The sequence below is a fragment of the Geotrypetes seraphini genome, chromosome 6 (assembly GCF_902459505.1).
Source record: "Geotrypetes seraphini chromosome 6, aGeoSer1.1, whole genome shotgun sequence".
NCBI classification, from domain to species: Eukaryota; Metazoa; Chordata; class Amphibia; order Gymnophiona; family Dermophiidae; genus Geotrypetes; species Geotrypetes seraphini.
In genome coordinates, this window is record NC_047089.1 from 139,916,800 (window position 1) to 139,943,052 (window position 26,253).

Genomic DNA, 26,253 nt, shown 5'->3' on the forward strand with positions numbered 1-26,253 from the left:
GGTTTTCCATGAATTGGCTCATGAAAGGCAGCAATGGCACTAAGATGAACTCTGATGGAAGTAGATTTGAGACCAGAGTCAGACAAGGAAAGAAGATAGTCCAACACCATTTCCACTGCCAGAGACAAGGAATTATGGTGATGTAAGAGGCACCAGGAAGAAAACCGAGACCACTTCTGTTGATAACACTGAAGTGTGGCCGGTTTCCTGGAAGCATCAATGATAGAACGGACAGGTTGGGAAAGGAGTGAGTGAGCCGAAGTCAGCCCGAGAGATACCAAGCTGTCAGGTGCAGAGACTGCAAGTTGAGATGCAGGAGAGTCTGCTGATGCTGAGTAAGCAGAGAATGAAACAGTGGAAGAGGTATGGGTTCCCTGGAACTGAGTTGAAGTAGAAGGGAGAACCAATGTTGCCTGGGCCACCGTGGAGCGATGATAATCATGGTGGCTTGTTCCCTCTTGAGCTTGAACAATGTCCGCAGCATGAGCGGTAGAGGAGGAAATGCATAGAGGAAGAGATTGGTCCAATCCAGGAGAAACACATCGGGTGCCAGACGGTGAGGAGAGTAGTCTGGAGCAAAACAGGGGCAGCTGATGATTGTGAGGAGCTGCAAAAAGGTCCACCTGAGGAGTGCCCCATTGAGCGAAAATGGACTGGAGAGACAAAGGGTCGAGAGTCCATTCGTGAGGTTGGAGAATTCTGCTGAGATTGTCTGCCAAGGAATTCTGTTCCCCTTGAATGTAGACAGCCTTCAGGAATAATTGACGAGCTGCCGCCCAAGCCCAAATCCGTTGGGCTTCCTGACACAACAGACGAGAGCCCGTCCCTCCCTGTTTGTTGATGTAGTACATGGCAACTTGATTGTCTGTGCAAATGAGAAGTGCTTGAGGAGAGAGAAGATGTTGAAAAGCCTTGAGGGCATAAAACATCGCTCGGAGTTCCAGGAAATTGATGTGGTGTTTCTTTTCCTGGGTAGTCCAAAACCCCTGAGTTTGGAATTCGTTCAGGTGAGCTCCCCAGGCATAAGGGGATGCGTCTGTGGTGATCACGAAATGATGAGAAGGTAGATGGAACAGTAGACCTCTGGATAGATTTGAAGATATCAACCACCAAAGAAGCGACTGTCGAAGAGACGAGGTCACAGATATGTGTCGTGAACAAGGATCTGTCGCTTGTGACCACTGAGTCGCTAGGGTCCATTGAGGAGTACGCAGGTGGAGACGTGCGAAGGGTGTAACATGTACTGTGGAGGCCATGTGACCCAAGAGCACCATCATGTGATTTGCAGAAATGGTAGCCTGTTGAAACACCTGCTGACAGAGATTAAGGATGGTGTGAAGGCGATTTGATGGGAGAAACGCCCTCATTAGAACAGTGTCCAGAATGGCTCCAATGAATTGAAGTCACTGAGTTGGAATGAGGTGCGACTTGGGTAGATTGATTTCGAATCCCAACAGTCGAAGGAAGTGAATGGTCTGATTGGTGGCAAGCAGAACCGCCTGAGGTGTATGAGCCTTGATCAGCCAGTCGTCCAGATAAGGGAAGACTTGAAAGTTGTGAGAGCGGAGATAGGCCGCTACCACAATCAGGCATTTGGTGAACACCCTGGGTGAGGAGGCTAGACCAAAGGGTAGCACCTTGTACTGATAATGATGTTGGTTGATGAGAAAGCGGAGATACTGCCTGGACATCAGATGGATAGGAATATGTGTGTAAGCCTCCTTGAGATCGAGGGAGCATAGCCAGTTGCCCTGAGAAAGAAGAGGGTATAGGGTGGCAAGAGAGAGCATTTTGAACTTCTCCTTGACCAAACATTTGTTGAGATCTCTGAGATCTAAAATTGGTCTGGGGTCTCCGGTCTTTTTGGGTACTAGAAAGTACCGGGAGTAAAATCCCTGGCCTCGTTGATCTTGAAGAACTTCTTCGATGGCATTGAGAAGAAGGAGGGATTGAACCTCTTGAGCGAGAAGGAGGGACTGAGACTTGTTGGAAGCAGACTCTTTTGGTAGGCCTAATGGCGGAGGAGTCTGGAAGTTGAGGTAGTAGCCGTGGGCAATGATAGAGAGCACCCACTGGTCGGTGGTGATTATTTCCCATCGAGAGTGAAAAATGTGAAGTCGACCTCCTATGGGTTGTGGAAGAGGACAGGAGGGCGGAAGACTGGCAATGCCTTGGAGTCAAAAGGGCTGTGTCGGCTTAGTTTGAGGAGCAGGCTTTACAGTAGGTGTTTGTTGCTGACGAGCCTGTTGGTGCTGTTGGCGTTGCCTTCTAGGTTGAGGAGGATGAGGCTGGACCGGCCAAGCAGAAAACCTCCTCTGATACGATGGTTGTTGTCTAAATGGACGAGGAGGAGGAGGCTTTTTCTTATTCTTCAACAGGGTGTCCCACCGTGTCTCATGAGCAGAAAGCTTCTGAGTGGTGGTATCCATGGATTCCCCAAACAGCTCATCCCCTAGGCAGGGTGCATTGGCAAGCCGGTCCTGGTGATTCACATCCAGGTCTGAGACTCGAAGCCATGCCAATCGTCTCATCGCTACAGACATAGCAGTGGCCCGGGATGTCAGTTCAAAAGTATCATATATGGAACGGACCATAAACTTCCTGAGTTGTAAAAGGCTGGAGGTGCATTGTTGAAACGCAGGAAGTTTGCGGTCCGGAATATACTTTTGAAAAGAGGTTACCTGTTGTATGAGATGCTTCAGGTAAAAAGAGAAGTGAAACGCGTAATTACCTGAACGGTTGGCCAACATTGCATTTTGGTAAATTCGTTTCCCAAATTTATCCATGGTCTTGCCCTCTCTGCCAGGAGGGACAGAGGCATATACACTAGCTCCCGTAGATTTCTTCAGGGTCGACTCCACCAGCAGAGACTCATGGGGAAGCTGATGTTTGTCAAACCCTGGAATAGGAATCACTTTATAAAGTGATTCCAGTTTCCTAGGGGCTCCTGGAATAGTTAGAGGAGTTTCTAAATTCTTGTAAAAAGTTTCCCTCAAGATGTCATGGAGGGGTAACTTTAAAAATTCTTTGGGAGGTTGGTCAAAATCCAAAGCATCGAGAAATTCTTTGGATTTTTTAGAGTCAGACTCTAGAGGGATGGAAAGGGTGTCTGACATCTCCTTGAGAAACCTGGTGAAGGACGAGTGCTCTGGCTTACTAGCAGGCTCCTGCACCGATGGATCATCCTCATCAGACGAATAATCTTCCTCGGTACTGAGGGGATCGTCAGAGTCATCCCATAAATCAGGGTCGCGTACCGATTGAAGACGGCCCTGAGAAAGGGGAGTAGAGGCTTCGGTATGCTTGGTTTTGCGCACCGATTTCCCTGAACGGGTCGATACCGTACCTGGGGACTGTACAGCGGTACGGGTGTCAGAGAACGGTACTGGATCAGAAGCCGAGTAAGCAGTACGCCGAAGAGACTTCGGCTCTGCTGACAGAACAGGCATAGAGATAGATTTTTGCGGTGCCGATAAAGTCGATGCCGATAAGAGGCTGGTCGACAATCGGCACCGAAGGCTCAGCCGGTACCGACACTGGAAGGTTTGGAGTCAGCAGAGCCGGGAGCAGTTGCTGCAGTTGCTCCTTAAGTTGGACCTGTAGGATGGAGGCAATACGCTCATCCAAAGTCGGTCCCGATGGCACCGGTACCGCTTTTTTCTTGCCTGGTACTTGCAGTGCAGCTCAACGCTCAGGCGAAGTCGATGCCGATGAAGAGGCAGTAACTTCAATGGGAGCGGAGCGCTTATGGGGCCGGTGCGCAGTCTGCAGGACTTGGCTCACTGCATGGTCGACTGGCGGGCCGAGAACAGTAGGGGAAGGCTTCTTAGCCGGCTTACCTACGGGGTGCGACACCGGCGATGGATCTTGCGGTGCCGACACCACCGGTGTCGACTTGGAGGAAGTTGCAGGAGTCGATGCCGGTGGAACTTCCATAGCGGTACCGAAAAGGATCCGCTGTTGTATCTGACGATTTTTCAAAGTTCTCTTTTGAAGAGAACTACAGCGGGTGCACGTTTCTGCCCTATGGTCCGGACCCAGACACTGCAGGCATCACTTGTGCGGGTTGGATAAAGATATAGGGCGTGCACACCGCTGACACTTTTTAAAGCCCGGTGAAGGGGGCATGAATGGAAAAACGGCCGTAGCAAAATCGAAGCCCGAGGCTTCGATGGTGCCAACAGGCCCCTCCAGGGCTGACCGAAAAAAATGGAGAAAAATTTACTTTTTTTTTTTCCACAAATGAAATAAAATAAGAAAGAGAACAATTCTCGAAGAAAAAGAACGCGCGAGCGGGAAGGCGAGTAACAAGGAAAAAAATTTCCAACAGCCGTTGGAAACACGCGTCTTCTTAGCTCCGCGGAAACTAAGAAACTGGGGACCGCGCGCCTTCGTCGGGCGGGAAGGCACTCGTGCACGCGCGGTGCGGCCTAACTAGAACTTTCTAAGTTCTTAGAGTGCAATCACTCTAGGATTGTCCGTACCGGGGCTCCGTCGGTGCCGTCACCCATCAGTCAAGAATATGCTGCCTGCTTGTCCTGGGATAAAAATGGCTACAGACCTTTATGTGAAGAAAATCAATAAAAACAAGAGAAAAAGGAAGCCGATATGGTTCTCCAACCTAGTGGCTGAGAAAATAAAGGCAAAAGAGTTGGCGTTCGTGAAATATTAAAAAACCCAAGAAGAGGAGAGCAGAAAGGACTACAGGGTGAAACTGAAAGAAGCCAAGAGAGAGATACGTCTGGCAAAAGCCTCTCCAAGGCCTGAACCCAGGACTCAAAATAGATTAGAAAATACAAAAACACAAAACAAAAAAAATTAAAGATGGGACTTAGATGAATTGAAGAGCCCGTCTCTCTTTTTCACAGCCAAAAAGCCCTCTCAGCGCCATCTCATTTGACCCCAGGTACTGCAAGCACCAACTAAGCATCCATGCTGGATATGGTCTTATTACACAGCCTACATTTTTAAAAGCTGCTGAGGATAATTTTTTTTTTTTTTTTTTTTGGGGGGGGCGGTCACAGTGAAATCAAATGAGCTAATTAAAAAAAATAAAGCTACTTTTGTTTTAACTCCACCACTACTTGACCCTACACCTCTTTTTAGGCTCACTGTACGGTTTTGCTGTGCCATCGAACATATAAGCTCCTGGAATAAACAGCTGTTTAACAAAGCTTCTCTACATATATTGAGGAAGGGCTCTCCCTGTTCACCATGCAATGGAACTCTTATGAACTACTGATGTCAAGACATTATATGCACCTTTGTTCTGTATTTCAGCTTGGATTTTAAGCCTGCTTAAAGTATCACATACTAAAGGTAGGCTAAGATAGGTAGGCTGGATCCAAGGTTTTGCTAGAGAAAGATACAGGCCTGAAAAAGCAAGGTTATATTCAGACTTTGCTGGAAAAATACAGATCTGTCTTGTACTTGAATTTGGATCAAGAATATGTGAAAGCTGCAGATGTGGATCCTGGTACTAACTGGTACAGAAAAACAAGGCCGTATACAAAATACAGGTGTCAGTCCACATGAATGTGCTCATTAACATCAAGCTAAGATTCAACCTGACACCACAGCACACAGAAAACAAGTGACTATTTTGCCAGCAACTTGCCAAATAAGGAACTTGAGAATTAGGTAAAGACTGGCTATTTATGGATCAGTGCAGCTATGGTAACCAGGATATGATAAGACTGGGCAAATAGGAGCATCTTTGCAATATGACAGGATGGGCCTTGATTGGCACAGAAGGGAAAGGTGTAACCATGAGAAGTTATAAAAATTTATGCACAACCACTTAACAAGCTAGAAATACTTTTTTTTCCACAGCTAGATATTTTTGCCTGGCACCTATCTGTGATATCTCTCTAATGTAATTCCATTGAGACAATATATTTTGTTAGCATGCATTTGCTGTTATAATTTTTTATATTCTGCTCAAATAAAATATTGTCTGCCTGTGGAATTCATTCCACTTCCGTGTCATTCTTTGGAATCAGCATGTGAAGGGCTTTGGCAGCGGGCTCTTTAATATTAATTGCCATTCATTCATTCACTCATTTATGCACTTCTACTACAATGAATTTGTTTTTTGTTATGATGTACAATTCACTCAAGAGTCAAAATTCACTCTGATAAGACTGTGTTCACCAGATAAAATAAAATGAGGCTGTATCCATACCTTGGCAGGCAATACTTCAACTGTTGTATTTAGTAGTATGTCTCCTGGATGTTCTGGGTTGCCACTATGAAACAAATATCTAAAGGAGCAAAACAGAATAAGTTGATTAAAATTCTGTTCTGTTGTCTAACTGTTTGTATTTCATGTGGAGGTTGCAAAAAATATTTGTAGGTACAGTCAACTCCGCTTAAGTGCCTCTGGACTGGACCACAACGTGCGCTTAAGCAGAGTGTGTGCCTAATAGGAGTACCAGTTTTTAGTCAAACGGTCGTTTAGCCAATATTGGCAGTTACCTGGGGTGATGGCGGCAACAGTATGCAGTGTTGAGAGGAAGGTGCTAGTGAGTGCTCAGTGCGGTAGCGTAGGTCTTCCTACTTGCTGCCTAGAATGGCTCGTGATGCTGTGATGTTCTGGGGAGGGGGGTGGGGGGATAGTAAACACAGTGTAATAAATACAGAAGGCCCATGATTGTATTTAACCGGAGTGAATGTAATGTGAAAGAAGAGGTGGGATCTATGACATCAGTGTGCATAAGCAGATTGTGTGCTTATCAGAAGTGCAAATATCCGGAGTTTACGTCCATTGATTTTAATGTAAAAAAAAAACAAAAAACGGGACCATGGTGGTAGGGTGCGGATAACTAGAGTGTGCGCTTATTCGACGTGCACTTAGTTGGAGTCAACTGTATTCCTATTGTGACTCAACTGGATGAGTTTCAGTTCCAGAGGGATCTTCTTCTACATAAACAATGCCACCAAAGGCGAATCCCAACAGATATGCAAATGAAATATAAGACTACTAGGCAAATTAATAAGCAAAGCAAAGAATAAAAATCAATAGGCGAGCCTGACCAAAACTGAAGTAAGACTACATAACATTCTGCATTTCTGATCTTCCTTCTCTGCTTTTTCCTCCTTTTCTTGATCTTCTCTATCTCCATTCTAGTTCTTTTTTTTTTCTTTTTTAATTTTCCTTTATTAAATAATTCAAATGCATTTTAAAAACATCCAATATATATAATCAGACAAAAAGCAATACATTAAGACATGGTTCACCTAGTTTCTTGGTATATACTAAAAGTGTCAATTATCTATAAACCTTCTATAATCCAGCCCTCCCATCCCCCCTAAACCACCCCCTCCCGCCCCAGTGAAAGGATGTGTGCAGGAGAATCATGAAATATTATAAAATAGAAGTCTAGAATTCAGAAATCAATAGCGTTACCCACTTGGGAGCTCCATTCTAGTTCAATTGGTCTACTCATCCCTTCTCTTTTCAACATCTCACTTTCTGCTTTTTTTACCTTTATATTTTGCTCCCTTCTCTCTCTTTCTCACTGGCCTGCCTGCCACTCCTTTCTTCTATTTCCTCTCTCTCAGGCTTGTTTTGTTAAAGTTAGTCTTGGAGTAGTTTTGAGCCTACAGGTTAAAATTGGGCTTTGTTACATAGCTGTCCAGACTAGGCTTGAACTGTATTTTTTAAAGAGAATTAAGTTGTCAGCATTATTGATTCAAGCTGGTATACTGAAAAACATTGCAACATGGAGCTGGATTGTTTATTCTAGATGAAATCATGGTGGAAGGCCATGATGATCTGGTACAATGGTGGAAGGCCCTGATGATCTGGTACAATAATGCACACCCATGAAAGTGGTCAGAGGGCAGGTCTGCTGAGACTCCCCTTTAATTGGCCTATCAGCGAATGGGTTGTGTATGCTTAATCTGACCTGGCCTTTGCATCAAAGGATCAATTCCCATGACTTAATCCTCATCAAGCTGGACCAATCATTAATTGCCAAGCTCCACTACTTCCATGTTAGACTATCAACAGCCAATGACAAGACTTACCTTTAATGGCTATGGAGAAAAATCCTATATAACAATGGATTTCCTGGACATTAGAAAAGAAGGAAGAGGAGAATGAGACTGCGAGAGAAAACTGGAGGCTTCCAGCCCTGCAGAGGCACTGGAAAGATGTGCCATGGAGAAGGATGCCTTGCTAGGAAGGTGGAGAATGACAATCTCTTCCTGGGCAGAGATGAGAAATGCTGATACAGTGAAATTCTGTTTAAAATCAGACTCTTTTTAGAGTACTAGTCTGACAGCAAAGTTCAAGTTCATTCACTAAACAAGGGGTAGTTAGAATAAATATGTATTGTGTGGAAACATTAAACATAATAAGGAAAATACTACCAAAGAGGAGGTAAGAGATGTAACAAAGGAGACTGAAACTGTAATGGGATCTGTTTATACATTCTCAGTATTATGTTTTATATGTATATATGAGAGGTGCTTGGGATTTAAAATTGGATTTATTTAACTCAAATCAATAGTAACACAGAACAATCTTAATTAGTCAGATTAAAGAAATAAATAGAAACTTACAATCTCTGTGTCTCAGTAAGATATTCTCTCGTCAATAAAGAGAAATTAGAATTCCTTCATTAACACTGGTTCAAATCCTGTGGGATTTATCAAAACAGTCCTCAAATTAGGAGGGATTGAGATACTCTTGATGTTAGAACAGACGCATTAAGGAGACCTCTGCTCTTTCCGCCACATCTAGCCTCTAATGCTTTGAAAAGGTGTGCAGCATGGACCATGTCTCCACACAACAAACATCTGCTGAAGAGAGCATGAAGTTCTGCCCAAGAGATAGCTACTCCCATTAGAGTGATCTTAATATGATAGGAACCCACCAGCCTGCAAGAATGTATGCTGAACAAATCATTTCCTTAATACAATGTACTATAGTAGCTTTGAAAGCTGTTTTTTCTTTTCTGGAATCCCCAAAGAGGACAATCAACCAGATTTTTGGAAGTTATTCAAAACCCCAAATATTAAACAGAATATATAAGACATACAAGAACCACAAGGAGTGAAAACTCTTCACCATAATCTTCTTGCCTAAAGTGAAGGAAAATTCAGCAATTACAATGAAAGGAAGAAAACGCTTTAGGGAGAAACAGGACTGTGCAAATAGATAATCTGGCTTCTGTAATAAGGAAGGAATCCTTGCAAAAAACCACTTGGAGCTCTAAAACTCTTCTGGCTGATGCAATGGCTACCAAAAAGACAGTTTTCAATGTTAAGATCCTTGACAGTAGCTTTCTTCAGATGTTTGTTAAGGAGCATATTTTAAGAAACTGAGCACTAAATCCAGATTCTACTTCAAGCAAGCAGGGTGCAGGGGATGGGGAACAGAGATGAATGACTATGAAGTGGTCTACATCAGGATGAGTGGATAAGGAAGAGTTTTTCAATCAACTTCTGAAACAAGCAAGTACTGGCGCCTGAAATTCAAAGAAGCAGGAGCTAGCTACTTAAGACCTTTTCACAGAAAGGCCAATGGATCTTTCTGAACATCAGCTCTCAAAGACTCTTCATACCAAGGCATATGCTACTGAAGCTTCCTAGTCCGAAGCAAGGCAGTAATGATTTGTTCTGAATACCCTTTTCACCTCAACATAGACCTCTCAACAGATATGCCAGAAGGACAAAGGGAAATGAACTTTTTTCATGATGATTAGACCTTGGGAGGCAGAAGAAACAGTTTATCTACCTGCAGTTTTACCAGATCCATATGTATGGATCAGTATGGAGCTACTAGAACATAAGACGCTGATGGGATGCAATCCTTTGATGAAGACTTACCACTGGCCATGGAGAAAATAAAGGCGACTGTCAAGGACATTGTTGCACTAAGATATCAAGGCTCTTGAAAGACTTCATACTCCATGCAATGACTGAAAAAAGTTAGCATCTTGGCGTTCTTCCTGATTACCATAAGATCCAACAGGGGAGGTCCCAACATTTTGTACTGTATTGTCTTTATTTATTATTCACTTTGTACAAAGCGAAGCACAAAATGAACATACATAATAAATACTCTAAACATACATAGTCATACATAAAACATTCTAAAACAGAACAATCAGACGCAGAGCATATAAATGGTGCCATAAATAGTACTGATCGCAAATCATTTCTCTACCCCCATTCCTTCACTCCCCCCACATCAGCCATACTTCACTTCACAAAAGAGATGGCGTTTTAACAGTTGTTTTTTTTTTAAAGTTCGTCAAATCCCCTTGTTGGTGTATATAATGTGGGAGCTTGTTCCATGCCTTAGGACCGGCACAGGAGAATACTCCTGCTCTCATCGTCAGCAATCAAATCTCCTTCCTAGGTAGGACAGATAGGTCCTTATGTCCTGAGGAACACAACTGAGGAAGCACAATATAATGTGAAATACACTCAATGAGGTATTTGGGGGCCAATCCATGCAGACTCAAATAGACCTATAATAGTAGCTTGTATCGGACCCTAAACTCCATTTTAAGCCAATACAATCTAATGTAGTAGCCAGATACATGTTCGTCTCTTGTTAATCTGAACAGTAGCCTAACAACAAAATTTTGTATTACCTATAGAGCATGCAGTACAGTGGCAGGTACACCCAACAAAACGATGTTACAATAATCAAGACTGGACAGCATGACCATCTGAAGAACCTGCTTATAATCACTCCAAGAAAGATAGGAGTACAAATTACACAGCACCCTTAGTTTAAAATATGTTCTCTTCACGACTGCTGATACATGCTGTCTAAAGGAGAGCTACGAGTCTATAACAACTCCCAAATACTTTATCTCCAAAGCAACCTCTATGTCCATATCTAACAATCGAACCAACGTTACTGGGGCTTGACTGATATCCTTTGACAAAAACATCACAGTAGACTTTTCAACATTTAGCCAGAGCCTATTCGTATCCAGCCATCCCTTTATCTTAACCCTGGTTTCATTCAGAAACCCAATTGACTGAAACAATGACTCAGCCACTGGGAAGAAAAATTATATGTCATCTGCATAAACTTGATACAACAAATTCAACATACTTAGTAACGTACAAAGTGAACCAAAATACAAGTTAAACAATACGGCCGAAAGTGCCGACCCCTGAGGGACCTCTGTTGTTACCTTATGCGGCGATGATTGTGTCCTACATACAACTTCTTGCATCCGATCTTGCAAAAACTACTGTCACACTCACCGAATCTCGCTAATAAGATCTCATGATCCAAGGTATCGAACGCTGCACATATATCAAGGCAGACCATAATGTATGTTGTCCCTTGGTCAAAACCTCTTCTAGGTTCATCCATAAAGGAGACCAGGACTGTCTCTGTACTATGATACTTCCTAAAAGTGTACTAAAGATCATCCAAAATGTGATTCTGCTCTAAATACTTTTCTAATTGAGTGTACACCAGTTTCTCAACTATCTTCACCAACAAAGGCAGCACAGCGACTGGACAAAAATTCCTAATATGTCCCACGCCCACCCTTTTATCCTTACCTAATGGTTTGACCATCAATTTCTTCAGGATTTCTGGTAAAACGCCCTCACTAAGCATCAAATTCATCATCCTCATGATTACTGGGCAGATTTGCAACTTTTAACTCTTGAAGCACCAAGGGAGAACAAAGGTCTCCGGATGCCACCTTTGGTCTACATGTACATAAAATTCTTGCAACATCCTCATTCTTTACCTCTTCAAAACTATGCCAACCATTAGCTAAAGACACTTGTCTACACTGTTGCACTGTCATAAGAACATAAGAAACGCCTTCACCGGATCAGATCTAGGTCCATCTAGTCCGGCGATCCGCACAAGTGGAGGCCCAGTTAGCTGCTTTCTGTTGGAGACCCGGATTTCCCGTATCCCCCGATATGATTTGCAAGAAGGTGTGCATCCAACTTGCGCTTGAAACCCTGAACACTAGTCTCTACCACAAGCTCCTCTGGGAGAGCATTCCAAGCACTCACCACTCGCTGTGTGAAATAGAACTTCCTGACATTTGTCTTGAACCTGCTGCCACACAGTTTCAGGCTATGACCTCTTGTCCGTGTCACATCAGAAAATGTCAGTAATGCTTCTTCCTGGTCTATTTTGTCAAATCAGTGGAAGTAATGCCACACTAATCGCATGCAATTTAGATTCAAAAAATGCCATAAACTCTTCTGCCGAAAATGGAATCTTCAGGCAATCTGTCAGCTGTCTAGCCACTGCGAACACTCAGAAAACAGATCTTTGCTCAGACCTCGGATACTCGCAGGAGCACAAACTTTGCAAAATGATTAGGGATGTTAAACCCAATGAAATTAGCCCTTGTTGGACACAGTTAAGAAGTTTGCTCAGTATTAGGGCTGCTTGAGTACTCACAGACCCAATGCACAGACTGTTGGACAGCCACGCACTCTCCACCCTCTGACAAAAAGCTGCGGTGCAAGTAAAGAAGCGCACTAACACACGGCAGGGTCAGACGAAATGATGGACATGGGGAAGGAGAATTGTTTCTTAGGCAGCGAAAGGGGCTAGGTTGGACACTGTAGTATCTTGAAATTGTGGAAGCCGCTGCTGAGGCCACTTCAAGAAACAATCTTAGTTATTAAGCTCAGTGTGTGTGAGGGGGCTGGGGGAGAGAGAGAGACGGAAAAGAAAGGCTGCCCGCATGAAAGAGATAGGGATGAGAAAATTAATATTTATATTACAGGTTTACTGCATTGTGTATATAAAACCATAGCAAACGGCGACAGGCCCTGGCATCGACGTCAAGTAAGTTCCACAACGGTGCTGCTCGGCCAAAGCTTACCCTCTGACATGAGCCGTGCCCAGGGGGAAACAGGAAGCTCATGTCAGAGGGGAAGCTTTGGCCAGCAGCACTGCTTGCAAGGTAACAGTGGAACTTATTTGATGTCGATGCTGGGGCCCGTCGCCGTTTGGAAAAAAAAAGTGGGAAAAGAGAGACCTGCAAAGGTGAGAGGAAGGGAGACCTCCAGGACAGCTGCTTTTTGCCCTCCTTCAGTGGGCCCCCTAACAATTTCAGGCCCTAGGCACGTACCTACTGGGCCTACCCTTTAATCTGGCTCTGGGGAGGGTGTTCTAATACTGCGTGAGCTGTGAGGGAGGGAAGCTGATTACCTGGCAGTCGGGGACCCCCTGCCTTGTTTGCTCCCTTCTCCCTGATGTCAATGAGGAAGTTCCAGGCCATCCAGGCAGTGATTGGTTGAACTTCCTCTCTGACATCAGAATTGACTTCGGGAAGAAGGCTTCCGGGCCAGAACCTGTACCTTCATTTTTTGCGATTCTTGCTGCGGCGGGCGGGGAAGCACGGAGCCAGCCCGTTCTCCTGCGATCTCCTGTCCCATTTTCCTACACACAGCTTCAGGATGCTGTCTCTGAAAACGGGACATTTCGGCGTCCCGAAGTTGTGCATGGAGACAACGGTACAAGGGATCTGAAAAAGGGATGGTCCCATTCAAACGGGACGTATGGTCACCTTAGTTATGCAGTAAAAACTTTGAAATATTCAAACATGCATCAAATTGGCATACATGCTAATTTTAAGTCGAATACCTAATTACCAACCTTTCAACATAGACTGGCTTGTCAAATTTAAATAGCATATAGTCCCCAGCAAGTGGTGTAGTGGCCCAGAAAAAATCTTCCCCCATATAAGTTTTTTCCAGTGTGTGGCCTTGGTAGACTTTTAAGGAAGTAGAAACTTCTGCAGGTGGGTTCACATGCATTTTATGCAGCAATGGCTTCAGGTAGTCTTTGTCCTAATTAAAAAAAAAGAAAAAGAAAAACTGGTATGACCATTATGGCTTACTTTCTACTATATATACTTTAAAAAAATGAAAAGCAAATTATGTACATGACATTCAATTACACGTTTATTAAATCAAACTCCGAGGTAGATTAGAATAATGGTTAAAGGCAAAAGCATACAGAGCATGGCTATGCAATTCCTTCCATCCCCTGTGTGTGTCCATGTGTTTTTATCTGGATAATTCCATCAGGCCCACAAGCAGAGTTCATATGTTTAGCCACCCAACAATAAAGGCCTGCCGATACAAAAGATAACTGGAAATAACTCTTGCTTTTCAAGCAGGCCAACATAATGATTGGCTGAGTAACATCATTAAGCACTCCTCATCCTACCTTAGCTTTAGAAAACTAGTCATAACAAACTTGGTTAACCGATTTGTAACCTAAGAACTTGTATAGCCTTATCTCTGTATTCTACCTACATGTACTCGATGACCCCACATTGTGTCTAATTCTCTGACTTTCTACAATTACCTACATGTATTCGACAACTTTCATTGTAATTATTTCGCTGATTGTCCAGCTCTTCTTATTGTAAACCGCCTCGAACTACTATGGCTTTGGCGGTATATAAGAATAAAATTATTATTATTATATCTATCCCCCTCTTTTACAAAACTGCAATAGTAGTTTCATTTTTTTTTTCAAATTCTTTATTCATTTTTCCATCTAACATCAAGAACACAATATTACATCATTTAAACCCTATAAACAACTCTTGTATTTCTTTTAACATCTTCTTAAAAACACATTTATACCCTCCCCTCCCCCTCCCACAAACATTTCAATCAAATATTTCATATAAATATTATCAATTGATCAAACCTTAATATAACTTTATACCTTTTCCCCTCCCCCCTATGTGCAAGTGTACCTCCCCCCTATGTGCAAGTGTACCAACTCTTCGCCTACCCCTCCCTTAAACTTTGCCACTCTAAAAAATTCCTCGACAAAACCCTCGCCTTCCAAGCCACTAAGCTAAACCCATGGTTATCCCAAATGGCCCTCAAGGCCCCCAACTACCTCGGCTTTAGAAAACTACTCAAAACCCGCCTCTTCCAAGACCAGGACCCCAACGCCCCTTCTATCTAACAACCCCTCTCCCCTCTACATCCTTCCCTCACCCCCCCTGGCAACTTTGTTCAATTTGTTCTCGAACCGCTTGTAACCCCGCTTAACTGATGTAAACCACTTGTAACCTTGTTTTAATTGATGTGAACCGCCTAGAACTCCTCCGGGTTTGGCGGTATACAAAAATAAAGTTATTATTATTAAAGTTATTATTCAATGAATAATGGTGTCTAATCATTGCAATAACTTGTCAATGGACCCCAAATCTTTTTAAAATTATTACAACTCCCTTTTTGTATGGCAATTACTCTTTCCATTTTGTAAATGTGGCATAACGAATTCCACCAGAAGGTATAATTTAGTCTACTGTAATTTTTCCAATTACTGGTAATATGTTGTATGGCAACTCCTGTCATGATCAATAAAAGTTTATTATTACTTGATGAAATTTGAGTTTTTGTTCTCATTGACATCCCGAACATTATTGTATCATATGATAATGCTACATGGTTTTCTAATAAACAATTAATTTGAGACCAGATTGATTTCCAAAATGCCATGATACAGGGACAATAGAATATTAAATGATAAAGTTCCTGCTTCCAGATTACAATGGCAGCATCTATTAGACTTAGAGCTATCCAACTTTTATAATCTAACTGGGGTCCAAAATGCTCTATGCAAAAGAAAAAAACAAGTTTGTCTCATAGATGCAGACACTGTAGATCTCATTCTCCAAGACCAAATTCGTGGCCATTGTCACAAACCCGGCACTGGAGTTAGGTTTGTGCCAGGAAAAAGACAAAAACCCCTAAACTTTAGGAGAGCTGATCTATGTGGCAGCCCTTCCAGCAGCAGACAGCAAGACTCTAGCCCTTATGAGAGTGCCCAAGAGCAGGAGCCCTGGGGGGAGGGGAAGCAGGATGAGGTTAGTAACTTCCCTAAGTCTAAAGCAGCCCCTAGCAAAATGCACCCTAGTAGGCAGGCTCTTAATCAGGCTAGCACTCAGCTGCTGAAGCTAATTGAGCAGCAGCAGAAGGCTCAGCAAAAGCCAGCCCATCCCCCACTCAGGTTAGGGCGTGGCTTTCTCAGGTCTGGTCAAAGCCAGCAGAGCAAGCTTGGAAGAGTCAGTCTGGATTCAGCTCTGGAAGGAGACTCGTGGCCAGGTGCTTCCAGGTTCCAAACCGAGAATGAGGTTGAGATGAGAGACCTGGATGAGCCGTCTCTGCCAAGTCTGCTTGATGGTCTACAGACTGAGGAACCTATGGACACTTACCTGGAACATGAGGAAGCGCCCATGGAACTAAACTAAGTTTGATTTTGGCTTTTTGGATTACTGACTATGTTTTGTTTTTGAATGCTGAGACTTGTGCTGGGAGAGTGAGCATTACCAAGCTCACTACTGAGGGACTGTGCAAGCTTTCAGAGGAAGTATATTTTGTTTTTCTTTCCTCTGTTTGGAGAACTGTGCCACTGAATGTTAGTGGGAATTGAGGGGAGAATCCACAGAAGATCCTTGGGCTGGGATTGTGGGGCCAGTATTGGCAGTTTTAATTGTGGATTCAGCAATTCCCCGTCTCCCCCAGTTTACTGAAGCTGGTTGGAGAGGCCTGATTGAAGCCAGGCAATCTCAGTGTGCTTTATTGAGAGCAATGAACTTTCATGAAGGACTGCTACAAAGACTGTGCAAGTTTATCAGCTCCTGTTTTTGCAGTTTTTCTTTTCTTTTGCGAAAAGCTGATTGAGGACTGTTGTACTTACCTGAGGGAAGGCTGAGTGCAGTCTCAGGCAAGACCAAGCAATATTTATATTTGTTTCTTGTGTTTTTGCCTTAAACGTTTGAGTGTTAAGCACATGGCTGAATGAAGCTAGGTTGTGCATTAAAGACTTATTATTTTGAGGAGAACCAAGCTGTCCTGAACTTTATTTTTGCTCCTCATATTAACACCAGCAGGGCCTTCAACCCGTGAAGGCACGCCAGGGACTGTGTTTTGCACACCTCCCGGTAGCCATTCTGACTACTCGGTACCGGGGGTGCGACACCATTGAGACGCTGTAATTTGATGCTTAATCTCAATGCTCCAGATGTCCCTAAGTCTGTTTTTAGGTTTTTTATTTATAAATCCATTATCAATTTATACCACTGTGCGGCCTGGTGACCCAAGAAGTCCACCTGAAAGCATAAGAACTCCAGACTATACTGATTGTTGAGATTTTTCCATTCAGGGAACCCCTTCTGAATAGTCTGCTTCAGTTGCAGCCTTCTAAAGCTTTGTGATTTATTAAGACCATATTTATGTTGCAACTGTGAAAAGTCAAGCAGTTTACCATTTGAAATAACATCTCCTAAAATTCGTATACCTGCAATCATCCAATGCTTCCAGATGACCTTAAATCCCCCTCTTTTACAAAACTGCAATAGTAGTTTCTAACGCGGGAAGCCACACTGAATGGCCTGCACTGCTTGAGTTCCTATGAGCGTCGGGTGCAGCGCAGGCCATTCAGCATGGCTCCCCACGCTAGAAACTGCTATCGCAGTTTTGTAAAAGGAGGCCTATGTCTCTCTCTGACCTGGAGGAAGAAAGAAGATGTGTTTAAAATGGGGAAGTACTTGGAACATTTTAATGGTTTGGAAAGAATATAATGAAAAAAAGTTATATGGATCATTCAACTACTACTACTATATAATTTCTATAGCACTGAAAGGCATACGCAGCGCTATACATTTAACATGTAAGATAGTCCCTGCTCAGAAGAGCTTACAATCTCATTTAGACAGACAGGACATACAGGGGTTGGGGAGTTACTTGCAGAGAGAATGATAGGGTGGATTAAGAATTTTATGGTGAATGGAGTTAGGAGTTGAAAGCAGCCTCAAAAAGGGGGGCTTTTAGCTTGAATCTGAATACTGCTAGAGATTGAGCCTGACTCTGTTCCATACATATGGTGCAGCAAGATAAAAGGGACAGAGTCTGGAGTTGGCAGTGGAGAAGACGGTTACAGATAGGAGAGACTTGCCTGATGAACAGAGTTCACGGTGGGGGAGCATAGAGGGAGATAAGTGTGGAGAGATATTGAGGAGCTGCTGAGTGACTTGAAGAGAGGGGTAATGCGAGTATGGCAGCTCTCGTGAATATAAGTCGTGCAGCAAAATTTTGCAAGGATCAAAGGAGAGAGAGATGGTTGAGTGAAAGGCCAGAGAGAAGCAAATTGAATTAATCTAAGCAAGAGGTGATGAGTGTGGATAAGGGTTTTGGTAATATGCAAGGAAAGGTCGGATTTTGGTAATATTATCAAGGAAGAAGCAACAGGCTTTAGCAGTTTGTTGGATCCAGCCACAGAGCGTCAACCTCAGTTATCATCCCCAGGTTTGCCAAACGAATAAACTCCTCAATGTGGAATGGGTCCGCCACGGTCTCTGGGGTAAACAAATGTTGATAACTACTCAGCAAAATGAGCCCCAATATCCTCATCCTGGCGCACCTCCCCCGACTTCCCACGTAATGCCAAGATATTATTCTGCATGCGGTGTACACGCAATCGATGGGCCACCAAGCAGCTAGTCTTGTTGTTAAATTGTTAAATTCAAAATATCACTGTTGCAATAACCGAAGATGAAACTACCTGCTCCGGTTTGTAACCATCCAACTCCTGCCTAGCCAACCACAACTGCACCAACACCTCTCTATCCCAAGGGCGCTGTTTGTGAATACCCTCCAAACTGCTAGCGGGCTACAGTCTCCCGCCGTTGGAGTTTCCGTGAAGTAGCCAGCGCAAGCAGATGACCCCTCAAAGTCTCCTTCAGCCCTTCCCAAACAGCCTCCTGGGAAGCCCCGCACCCCTCATTGAGCTCTAGATAGTCCTGTATCCATTCTGCAAACAGTTGCTGGATCTCTGGGTCATCCAAACTATCATTAAGTCTCCAAAACTTCCGCCCTCCATGGATCTGAGAATCCGAGAGCTGGAGCCACACAGGGGCATGATAAGATCAAATGATTGATTCAATATGAGCCTCCACCACTTGCTGCAGCAAAGTGCGATCCACAAAAACATAATCAATGTGAGAGTAGGACCCATGTACATTAGAGAAGGGTGTATAATCATGCACCCTGGGATGCAACCATCTCCACCCCCACCCATAGAAAAGCCCATAACTGTTTCTGATCTTTAGAACCATAACTCCCAGTCCTCCTAGAATTGTCCAAGGAAGGAGTCACTGTTAAATTAAAGAACACCCTCCCCCCCTTTACAATCAATGCCCCCTCTCCATGCTGCCAATAGGAAGGGGTGTCTGATAAAATTCACCTTGACCCTTGTTGGGGACATATGGCATATACAGTATATTAACCAGAGTGTATAAGGTATCATTAAGGAGAACTATTAGCATAAGATACCTCCCCCTGAACATCCCGCACCACTTTTCACACCTCAACCCTCAAATCTCTGGCAAAAAGTTTAGAGGAGCCAATACTAGAGGCCCAATACGTACCCAGAAATCTGGGATCCCTCACCAGACGTTCATGGGCCTTCCCAATTTCTGTGGACAACACTCTCCTCCTCCCTGTCTTGTTAGCTCGCAATCTCGGGATCATCTGACTCCACTTTCTCCTTCTCTGCTCAGATAGACCTATTACTCTTATTGAAGCTTGCCAGGCAGTTAGGTCCATGCAGACGGATAAGTCCCCTGGGTTAGGCAGCTTTCGGTGAAGTTTTATAAATGCTTCCGTGACCTTCTCTTGCCACCTTTGGTTCAGCTCTTCAATACTTGGCAGCCAGGGAGTCAACTGCCCTTTTATATGCATCTGGCGGATATTACAGTCCTTCCTAAGGCGGGTAAAGACCCTAAGTTCTGTGCTTCATATCAGCTGATCTCACTTTTGGGGGTGGACATAAAAATTTTTACGAAAGTATTGGCGGAATGTCTGATGAGCTAGATCCCCTGTTTAATACACCCAGACCAATCCAGCTTTATTGTGGGAGAGCAGGTAGGAGATAATGTCAGGAGAATGCTTAATCTTATGCAGCAGGCTTGTCGGTCCCGGTAGGATGTGTTTTTCCCGTCAGTTGATGCAGAAAAAGCGTTCGATCGGGTACCCTGGCCATTTTTGTTTAACGTATTACAGCATGTCGGGTGGGACCACAGATGAGGGTGTGGATCCAAACGCTTTATACAAACCCCTTAGGGTGTGTTAAAGTAAATGGGAGCTATTCCAAGCCATTTGGCATGTCCAGAGGTACAAGGCAGGGGTATCCCCTTCCCCTATTTTGTTTGCTCTGGCAAATGAGCCCTTGGTACAGCACGTTCGGGCAAATGCAGCCATTCGGGGGATTCAGACCTCACTTGGTGACTTTAAGCTAAATCTGTTTGCCGATAATCTTTTGTTTACAGTTAAAGATCCAGAGGCGTCTCTGGTAGCTGCTTTGATGGAGCTGCATGCTTATGGGGCAGTTTCAGGCTTTAAAGTGAATGTAAGAGCGAACTGTTGAATATTAATACCTCTGCAGAACTGGTGGAGGATCTGTGAGCACGATTTCCTTTCCGCTGGGTAACATCCTCTATGTGTTACTTGGGAGACTTTTTGGGTCCACTGGGGGCTAATCTCTATGATCTTAATTATATTCCTCTATTTCGTAGGGTACTTAGGGCCCTTGACAATTGGGAAAAGATGTATTTTTTGTGGCTGAGGCGTATGGAGGTGATGAAAATGATGATTCTCCCTCAATTGTTATTCATCTTCCAAACTGTGCCCTTTTAGGTATTCAGATCAGTGTTAGATGGCCTGCAGTGTAGGATCTCTTCATTCATATGGGCTCATAAGCATCCTAGGGTTGGCAGCAGAGTTTTGTTTCTCCGAAAGGGGGAGGTGGCTTGGCAGTGCCCAATATTATGAAGTATTATCAGGCGGCACAGTTGTAAGTCCTTATTGAATGGCAGGCCCAGGATTATAAACAATGGGTGTCCCTTGAACAAGAGGATGTTAGGCAGTTGCCTCTTTTGCATCTACCATAGTTGCTGGGTAGCCCTCTGAGGATTGGGTCTCTCACTTCGGTGGGGATGCCTCTGCAAGTGTTATGGGCAGTAGGGGGATTGCTTTTGAATGGCAGACGTTATTCCTGGCTTACCCCTATACGGTAAGGGAGGAGGGGTGTTCGCTTCTTGGGAGGCTAAAGGTTTGATTTGCGTGGGGCAGTTGTGGAAACCTGCTGAGAATAGGATTAGAGCTTTTCTTGAGCTCCAGGCTGATTACCGGTTACTCCCTCGGGATTTATTCCTATATCTCCAGGTGAAGCATTAGGGATTTATTCCCATTATCTCTAAGTGAAACATTAAATTAAATTGTTGGGTCTAGCTCATGATTTGGGGGGGGGGGAGGAATACAGTTTGAACAGTAAGTAGGCCCTTGGTTACAGAAAGGAGCTATATCGGCTTTCTATATAAGGCTTCCCTTGCCTAATATGATGGCCTGGGAGGCAGATTTGAGCTTTGCACTCTCTTTGGGGGATTGGGAGGAGATCTGGTCCCAGACATCCTCCTTGGTCTTGGTTACTCCTATAGTGGAAAATGGCTACAAGGGACATTTTTTTGCTGGTATTACACAACAGTCGTGCTCTCTCGTATAGGACGGTGTGGGGCTTTCTGTTGGAGGGGTTGTGGGTCAGTGGGCACTTATTTACACATGTGGTGGGAGTGTCCTTGAGTGCTGGGTTTCTGGGTGTCCACTTTTCAACTGTTGTCAAAAAGTTTGGGCAGAGAGGTCTGGCCTTCCTGGGAGGCAATTCTCCTTCATAGGTATGAGTTGGATCTCAAAGAGGGGGAATTGAGCTTTTGTAATTTGTTTTTCATGGCTACAAGGCTGGTGGTGGCTGCACAGTGGAAAAAGTTACAACCAGACTGACATGGAATAGAAGTTAAGCTTCACCATTGGTATACTATGCATTAGCTTACTGCTGTTTGACATATGGCACTGTCTAAATTTAATCGTGTTTGGAGATGCTTTGAATCTTGGGCACATCTCCATTAATGGGCACTCCTCCTTGGACTGGCTGCTTTGACCAGTTTTGGCCGCTTTAGCCTCTCTCTCTCTTTTGTTTGTTTCTTTCTTGTTCTCAGATCATGGGGATTTGGAGTTGGGGGGTGGGGGGAGTAAAGTTAGTTGAGCATGGATTGTGCTGTTTGGCTACTTGTTTTTTAACTTTGTGCTGGGTGCACTGAAGAAACCACTGTGCATCATTTTTCTACTCTTTGTCTGCCTTTACAGTGTACTGTTGCTGTTTATAGTGCAGTGATGTGATTTTTGCTAAATAAAAATCTTTTCAGTTAAAAAATAAAATAAATTTACAAAGACTAGGGGGCACTCAAAGTTACAGGGAAATACTTTTAATAGGAGGAAATTTTTTTTCAGAGAATAGTTAAGCTCTGGGAAGAAATTGCCAGAGGTTGCGGTAAGACCAGATAGCGTAGCTGGTTTTAAGAAAAGTTTGTACAATTTCCTGGAGTAAAAGTCCATAGTCTGTTATTGAGAAAGACATGAGGGAAGCCACTGCTTGCCCTGGATCAATACCATGAAATGTTGCTACTCCTTGGGTTTTGTCCAGGTACTAGGGACCAGGATTGGCTACTGGGCTTGATGGACCATTGGTCCGATCCAGTAAGGCTATTCTTATGTATACCAATTGACAGTCGGATAGCAGCAGAAGAGGATCCCCTATTGCATACACTAGAATTCACAGTGGATTTTATAATACAACAAAAGAAAACCATGTCACTTATCTATAGCTGATGTTCTCAATGGACAGCAAGATACCAGTCCTCACATTAAGGTCCTCACCTTGCATTTTGTCTCATCATCTTGTAAATGTGATTTTCCACTTCGTACTGCTGTGCAGGACCACAGATGATGAAAACTGAATTTAGGAAAATTCCTATGGGAATTGGGAAGCTATGTGAGGATCTGTATTCATCTATCCATAGAGCACATCTGCTATAGGTCAGTAAGCTTTTCTCTGAGAACAACCAGGATAGAAAATCCTCAAAATTGAGACTTCCTAGATATAGGCTACCTTCAAAAGGAATAAAAACAAAATAGTACTGCCAATGGGAAAATACTCAACACTTTTTTTTTTTAATATAACAGCTAGACCGTTTCCAGTTTTGTGTTTATGTAGTTATGTGTGGTGCTGCCCATGTCACATGTCTAATGCAGCTACTAATACAGTAAGAACATAAGAATTGCCATATTGAGAAAGACCGAAGGTCCATCAAGCCCAGTATCCTGTTTCCAACAGTGGCCAAACCAGGTCCCAAGTACCTAGCTAGATCCGAAGTAGTAAAACTGATTTTATTCTGCTTATCCTAGAAATAAGCTGTGGATTTCCCTAAGCCACCTCAATAATGGCCTATGGATTTCTCTTTTAGGAAATTATCCATTTTGAGCCTTGATATGACCCTCTAATGTCAAGCCTACTTAGGCATAAGCAAACGAGATGCAGTCTGCTAGCTACCTGGAAAAATTTTCTTCCTGGAAAAGTTCTCTCTTTCAGCTCTCTTGCACTTCTGCCAGACTGAATGACCTTGAACAATAAATAGCAAATCCACTCTTTATTGCATTCCTTCCACGACAACATTGTGCTTTGCACTCATTCAAAGTTCTTGTCACTGGTTGTCACTGACTTCAAACTTCTTCTCAGTTTATCACTGATTTTTATTCCAATCACTCGATTTTACTACTGGTTTTGTTTCTAAGTTTTATTCTCATCTAGGAGAATCAACTCTTCATACTATAGACTGCAACCAAGCATTAGCTGTTTATTTGCAGCAGATTATATCTTTCAGATCATCTCTACAACTTTTTGTCTCAAACTTTCGACATCATCATCCTGTTTCCAAGGGATTAATATCCAACAAGTTGGCTACACACATCTGGTTTTGTTGCAATTACCGACTCCAGGCACAGCCCTTCAAGGGTTTGAGTTTAGCAGCTTCAATATTTCTTCTCAATCTATTTTGCTTGACAGAATAGAAAGAGCCGCTATTTTTTCTCCTCGGTTCATTTCTTTCAGATTGAATGAATAAACAAAGTACAGATTTAGCGACAGGTAGTTCTTGCACTCGGTTGTTAAGGACTAAGATTGAATAGGTTGGTTTCCTAAGTATACTTGAGAATATGCTGCCTGCTTGTCCTGCGATAAAGCGGTTACTTACCGTAAAAGGTGTTATCCAGGGACAGCAGGCAGATATTTTCACAACTCACCCTCCTCCCCTGGTTGGCTTCTTAACTGCTATCTAAACTGAGGAGACGCGTGCCCTATATCAGGCGGGAAGGCACTCGTGCATGCGCAGTGTGGTCAGTTGTGAACTTTCTAAAGCTCTTCAAACAAGATTGCTTGTGCAGCTGTTCACATCAAGGCTCCGTGGATGACGTCACCCATATGTGAGAATATCTCCCTGGATAACACCTGTTACAGTAAGTAACTATGCTTTCTCTTGCCTGGTGCTCGCACTGGCCTCGGCTTTCCCTCTGTCACATCCTGCTCTTGCAACCAAGAAGTGATGTCAGAAGTGGGGAGCTGAGGCTGGCACAAGCAGCAGGCAGGAGATGCTGCCAGCTTCTAGCATTCTTGCTGTTCATATTTGTATTCAGAAAGCACCTCCCCCCTAAACAACTAAACAACGCCTTACTCTTGGATGAAGAAACTGTTGAAAAAATCAACTCATTTACATTAGAATTCTTCGAAAATAACTCTAAAGATCCTGAAGTTTGTCCTTCCATAATCTGGGAAGCTTATAAAGCAACCCTTAGAGGTGAATTGATAAAAATTGCCTCTTGGAAAAAAAAACAGTCCATGAAAAAAGAAAAAGAATTAGAAAACGCTATTAAAACATTAGAAATACAACATATGTCTAATCACTTACATGACCCAACTATTCTCCAACATATCCAAAAACTTAAATATGAATATAATACTTTAGTTTCATGCATAGCCAGACGAGATATCTTCATTTCCAATTCTGGTCACTATATGGGGGATAATCTTATGGGTCGTCCACTGGCCAGATACCTTAAAATTAAATCCAAAAGATTACATATCACATCTATCCAAAATTCATTAGGACAATTAGTCAAAACCAGATCTTCAATTTCTTCTCAATTTGAAAATTTTTATACTTCATTATATAAATCTGAAGTTGTGGCTCCTGAATCAGATATAGACTCTTTTCTTTCCTCCTTATCTCACCCGACCATATCGGAGCCTGATAAATTGGAACTAGATTCTCCGATAACCATAACAGAAATAGAAACTGCTATATCTTCCCTACCGACTGGAAAAGCCCCAGGTCCGGATGGTTTTACTAACGAATTTTATAAACTATTTCGAAACATCTTAGCTCCTCATCTCCTTACATACTATGATTTCCTCCACTCCTCTCCAGATAAACAATTTAATTTCACAGAAGCCACCATCGTTGTAATCCCTAAACCTGACAGAGACGCTACCTTGGTCAAAAACTTCCGTCCCATCTCTCTCCTTAACTTAGATTATAAAATAATGGCAAAGTTACTTGCATTAAGACTCACCAAAGTGATTCCACATCTTATACACAAAGACCAAACGGGATTTATTAAACAAAGATATATAGGAGATAAACTACGACTTTTTCACCACATCAATGCACATGCTAAAACATTGACAGACCCAATAATAGGCCTAGCTATAGACGCTGAAAAAGCCTTTGATCGAGTGGAGTGGTCTTTTCTTTTCAGTGTCCTAAAATGGTATAACTTTGGATCATTTTTCACGAAATGGATAAAAACATTATATCATAGTCCTAATGCTCGTATTCTAATTAATAACTCTTTATCCAATAAATTTCCCCTTCACAGAGGCACTAGACAGGGCTGTCCTCTCTCACCACTATTGTTCAATTTAGTGTTGGAGCCTCTTCTCTCTGCTATTCGACAATGCCCGCTAATTAATGGTATTCCCTCCTCTGATCGAGACTTCAAACTAGCAGCATATGCTGATGATGTATTAATTTTTCTAAGGAACCCTCAATCTTCTCTCCCTCATCTTATACATATCATCAAACAATATTCTAGCTTCTCAGGATATTCTGTAAATTGGGAGAAATCAGAAATCTTTCCTCTGAACAATAACATTCTTCAATCAGACTTGGCTAATTTTCCATTCACATGGTCAAATGAAGCTGTGAAATATTTAGGGATTTTAATACACAAAGATCCAGTCTTTGCTCAAGATCTTAATATATCCAAAATCAAAAATTTAGTTCTTAACACTACATCTAGGTGGTCTCCACTTTA

General features: G+C 43.0%; 1 protein-coding gene across 4 annotated transcripts in view; it reads right to left on the reverse strand.

Annotated features, from left to right (window-relative positions):
• MGAT4A (alpha-1,3-mannosyl-glycoprotein 4-beta-N-acetylglucosaminyltransferase A) overlaps nucleotides 1-26,253 on the reverse strand; it is a 238,187-nt gene that overhangs the window by 50,165 nt on the left and 161,769 nt on the right. For all 4 annotated transcript variants that reach the window (XM_033948960.1, XM_033948958.1, XM_033948957.1 and 1 more), the window contains 2 exons: nucleotides 13,619-13,812; nucleotides 6,185-6,263 (listed from right to left, as the gene is read on the reverse strand). In XM_033948960.1, coding sequence (XP_033804851.1) covers nucleotides 6,185-6,263; nucleotides 13,619-13,812 — 273 coding nt within the window. The remainder of the gene's footprint in view (nucleotides 1-6,184; nucleotides 6,264-13,618; nucleotides 13,813-26,253) is intronic.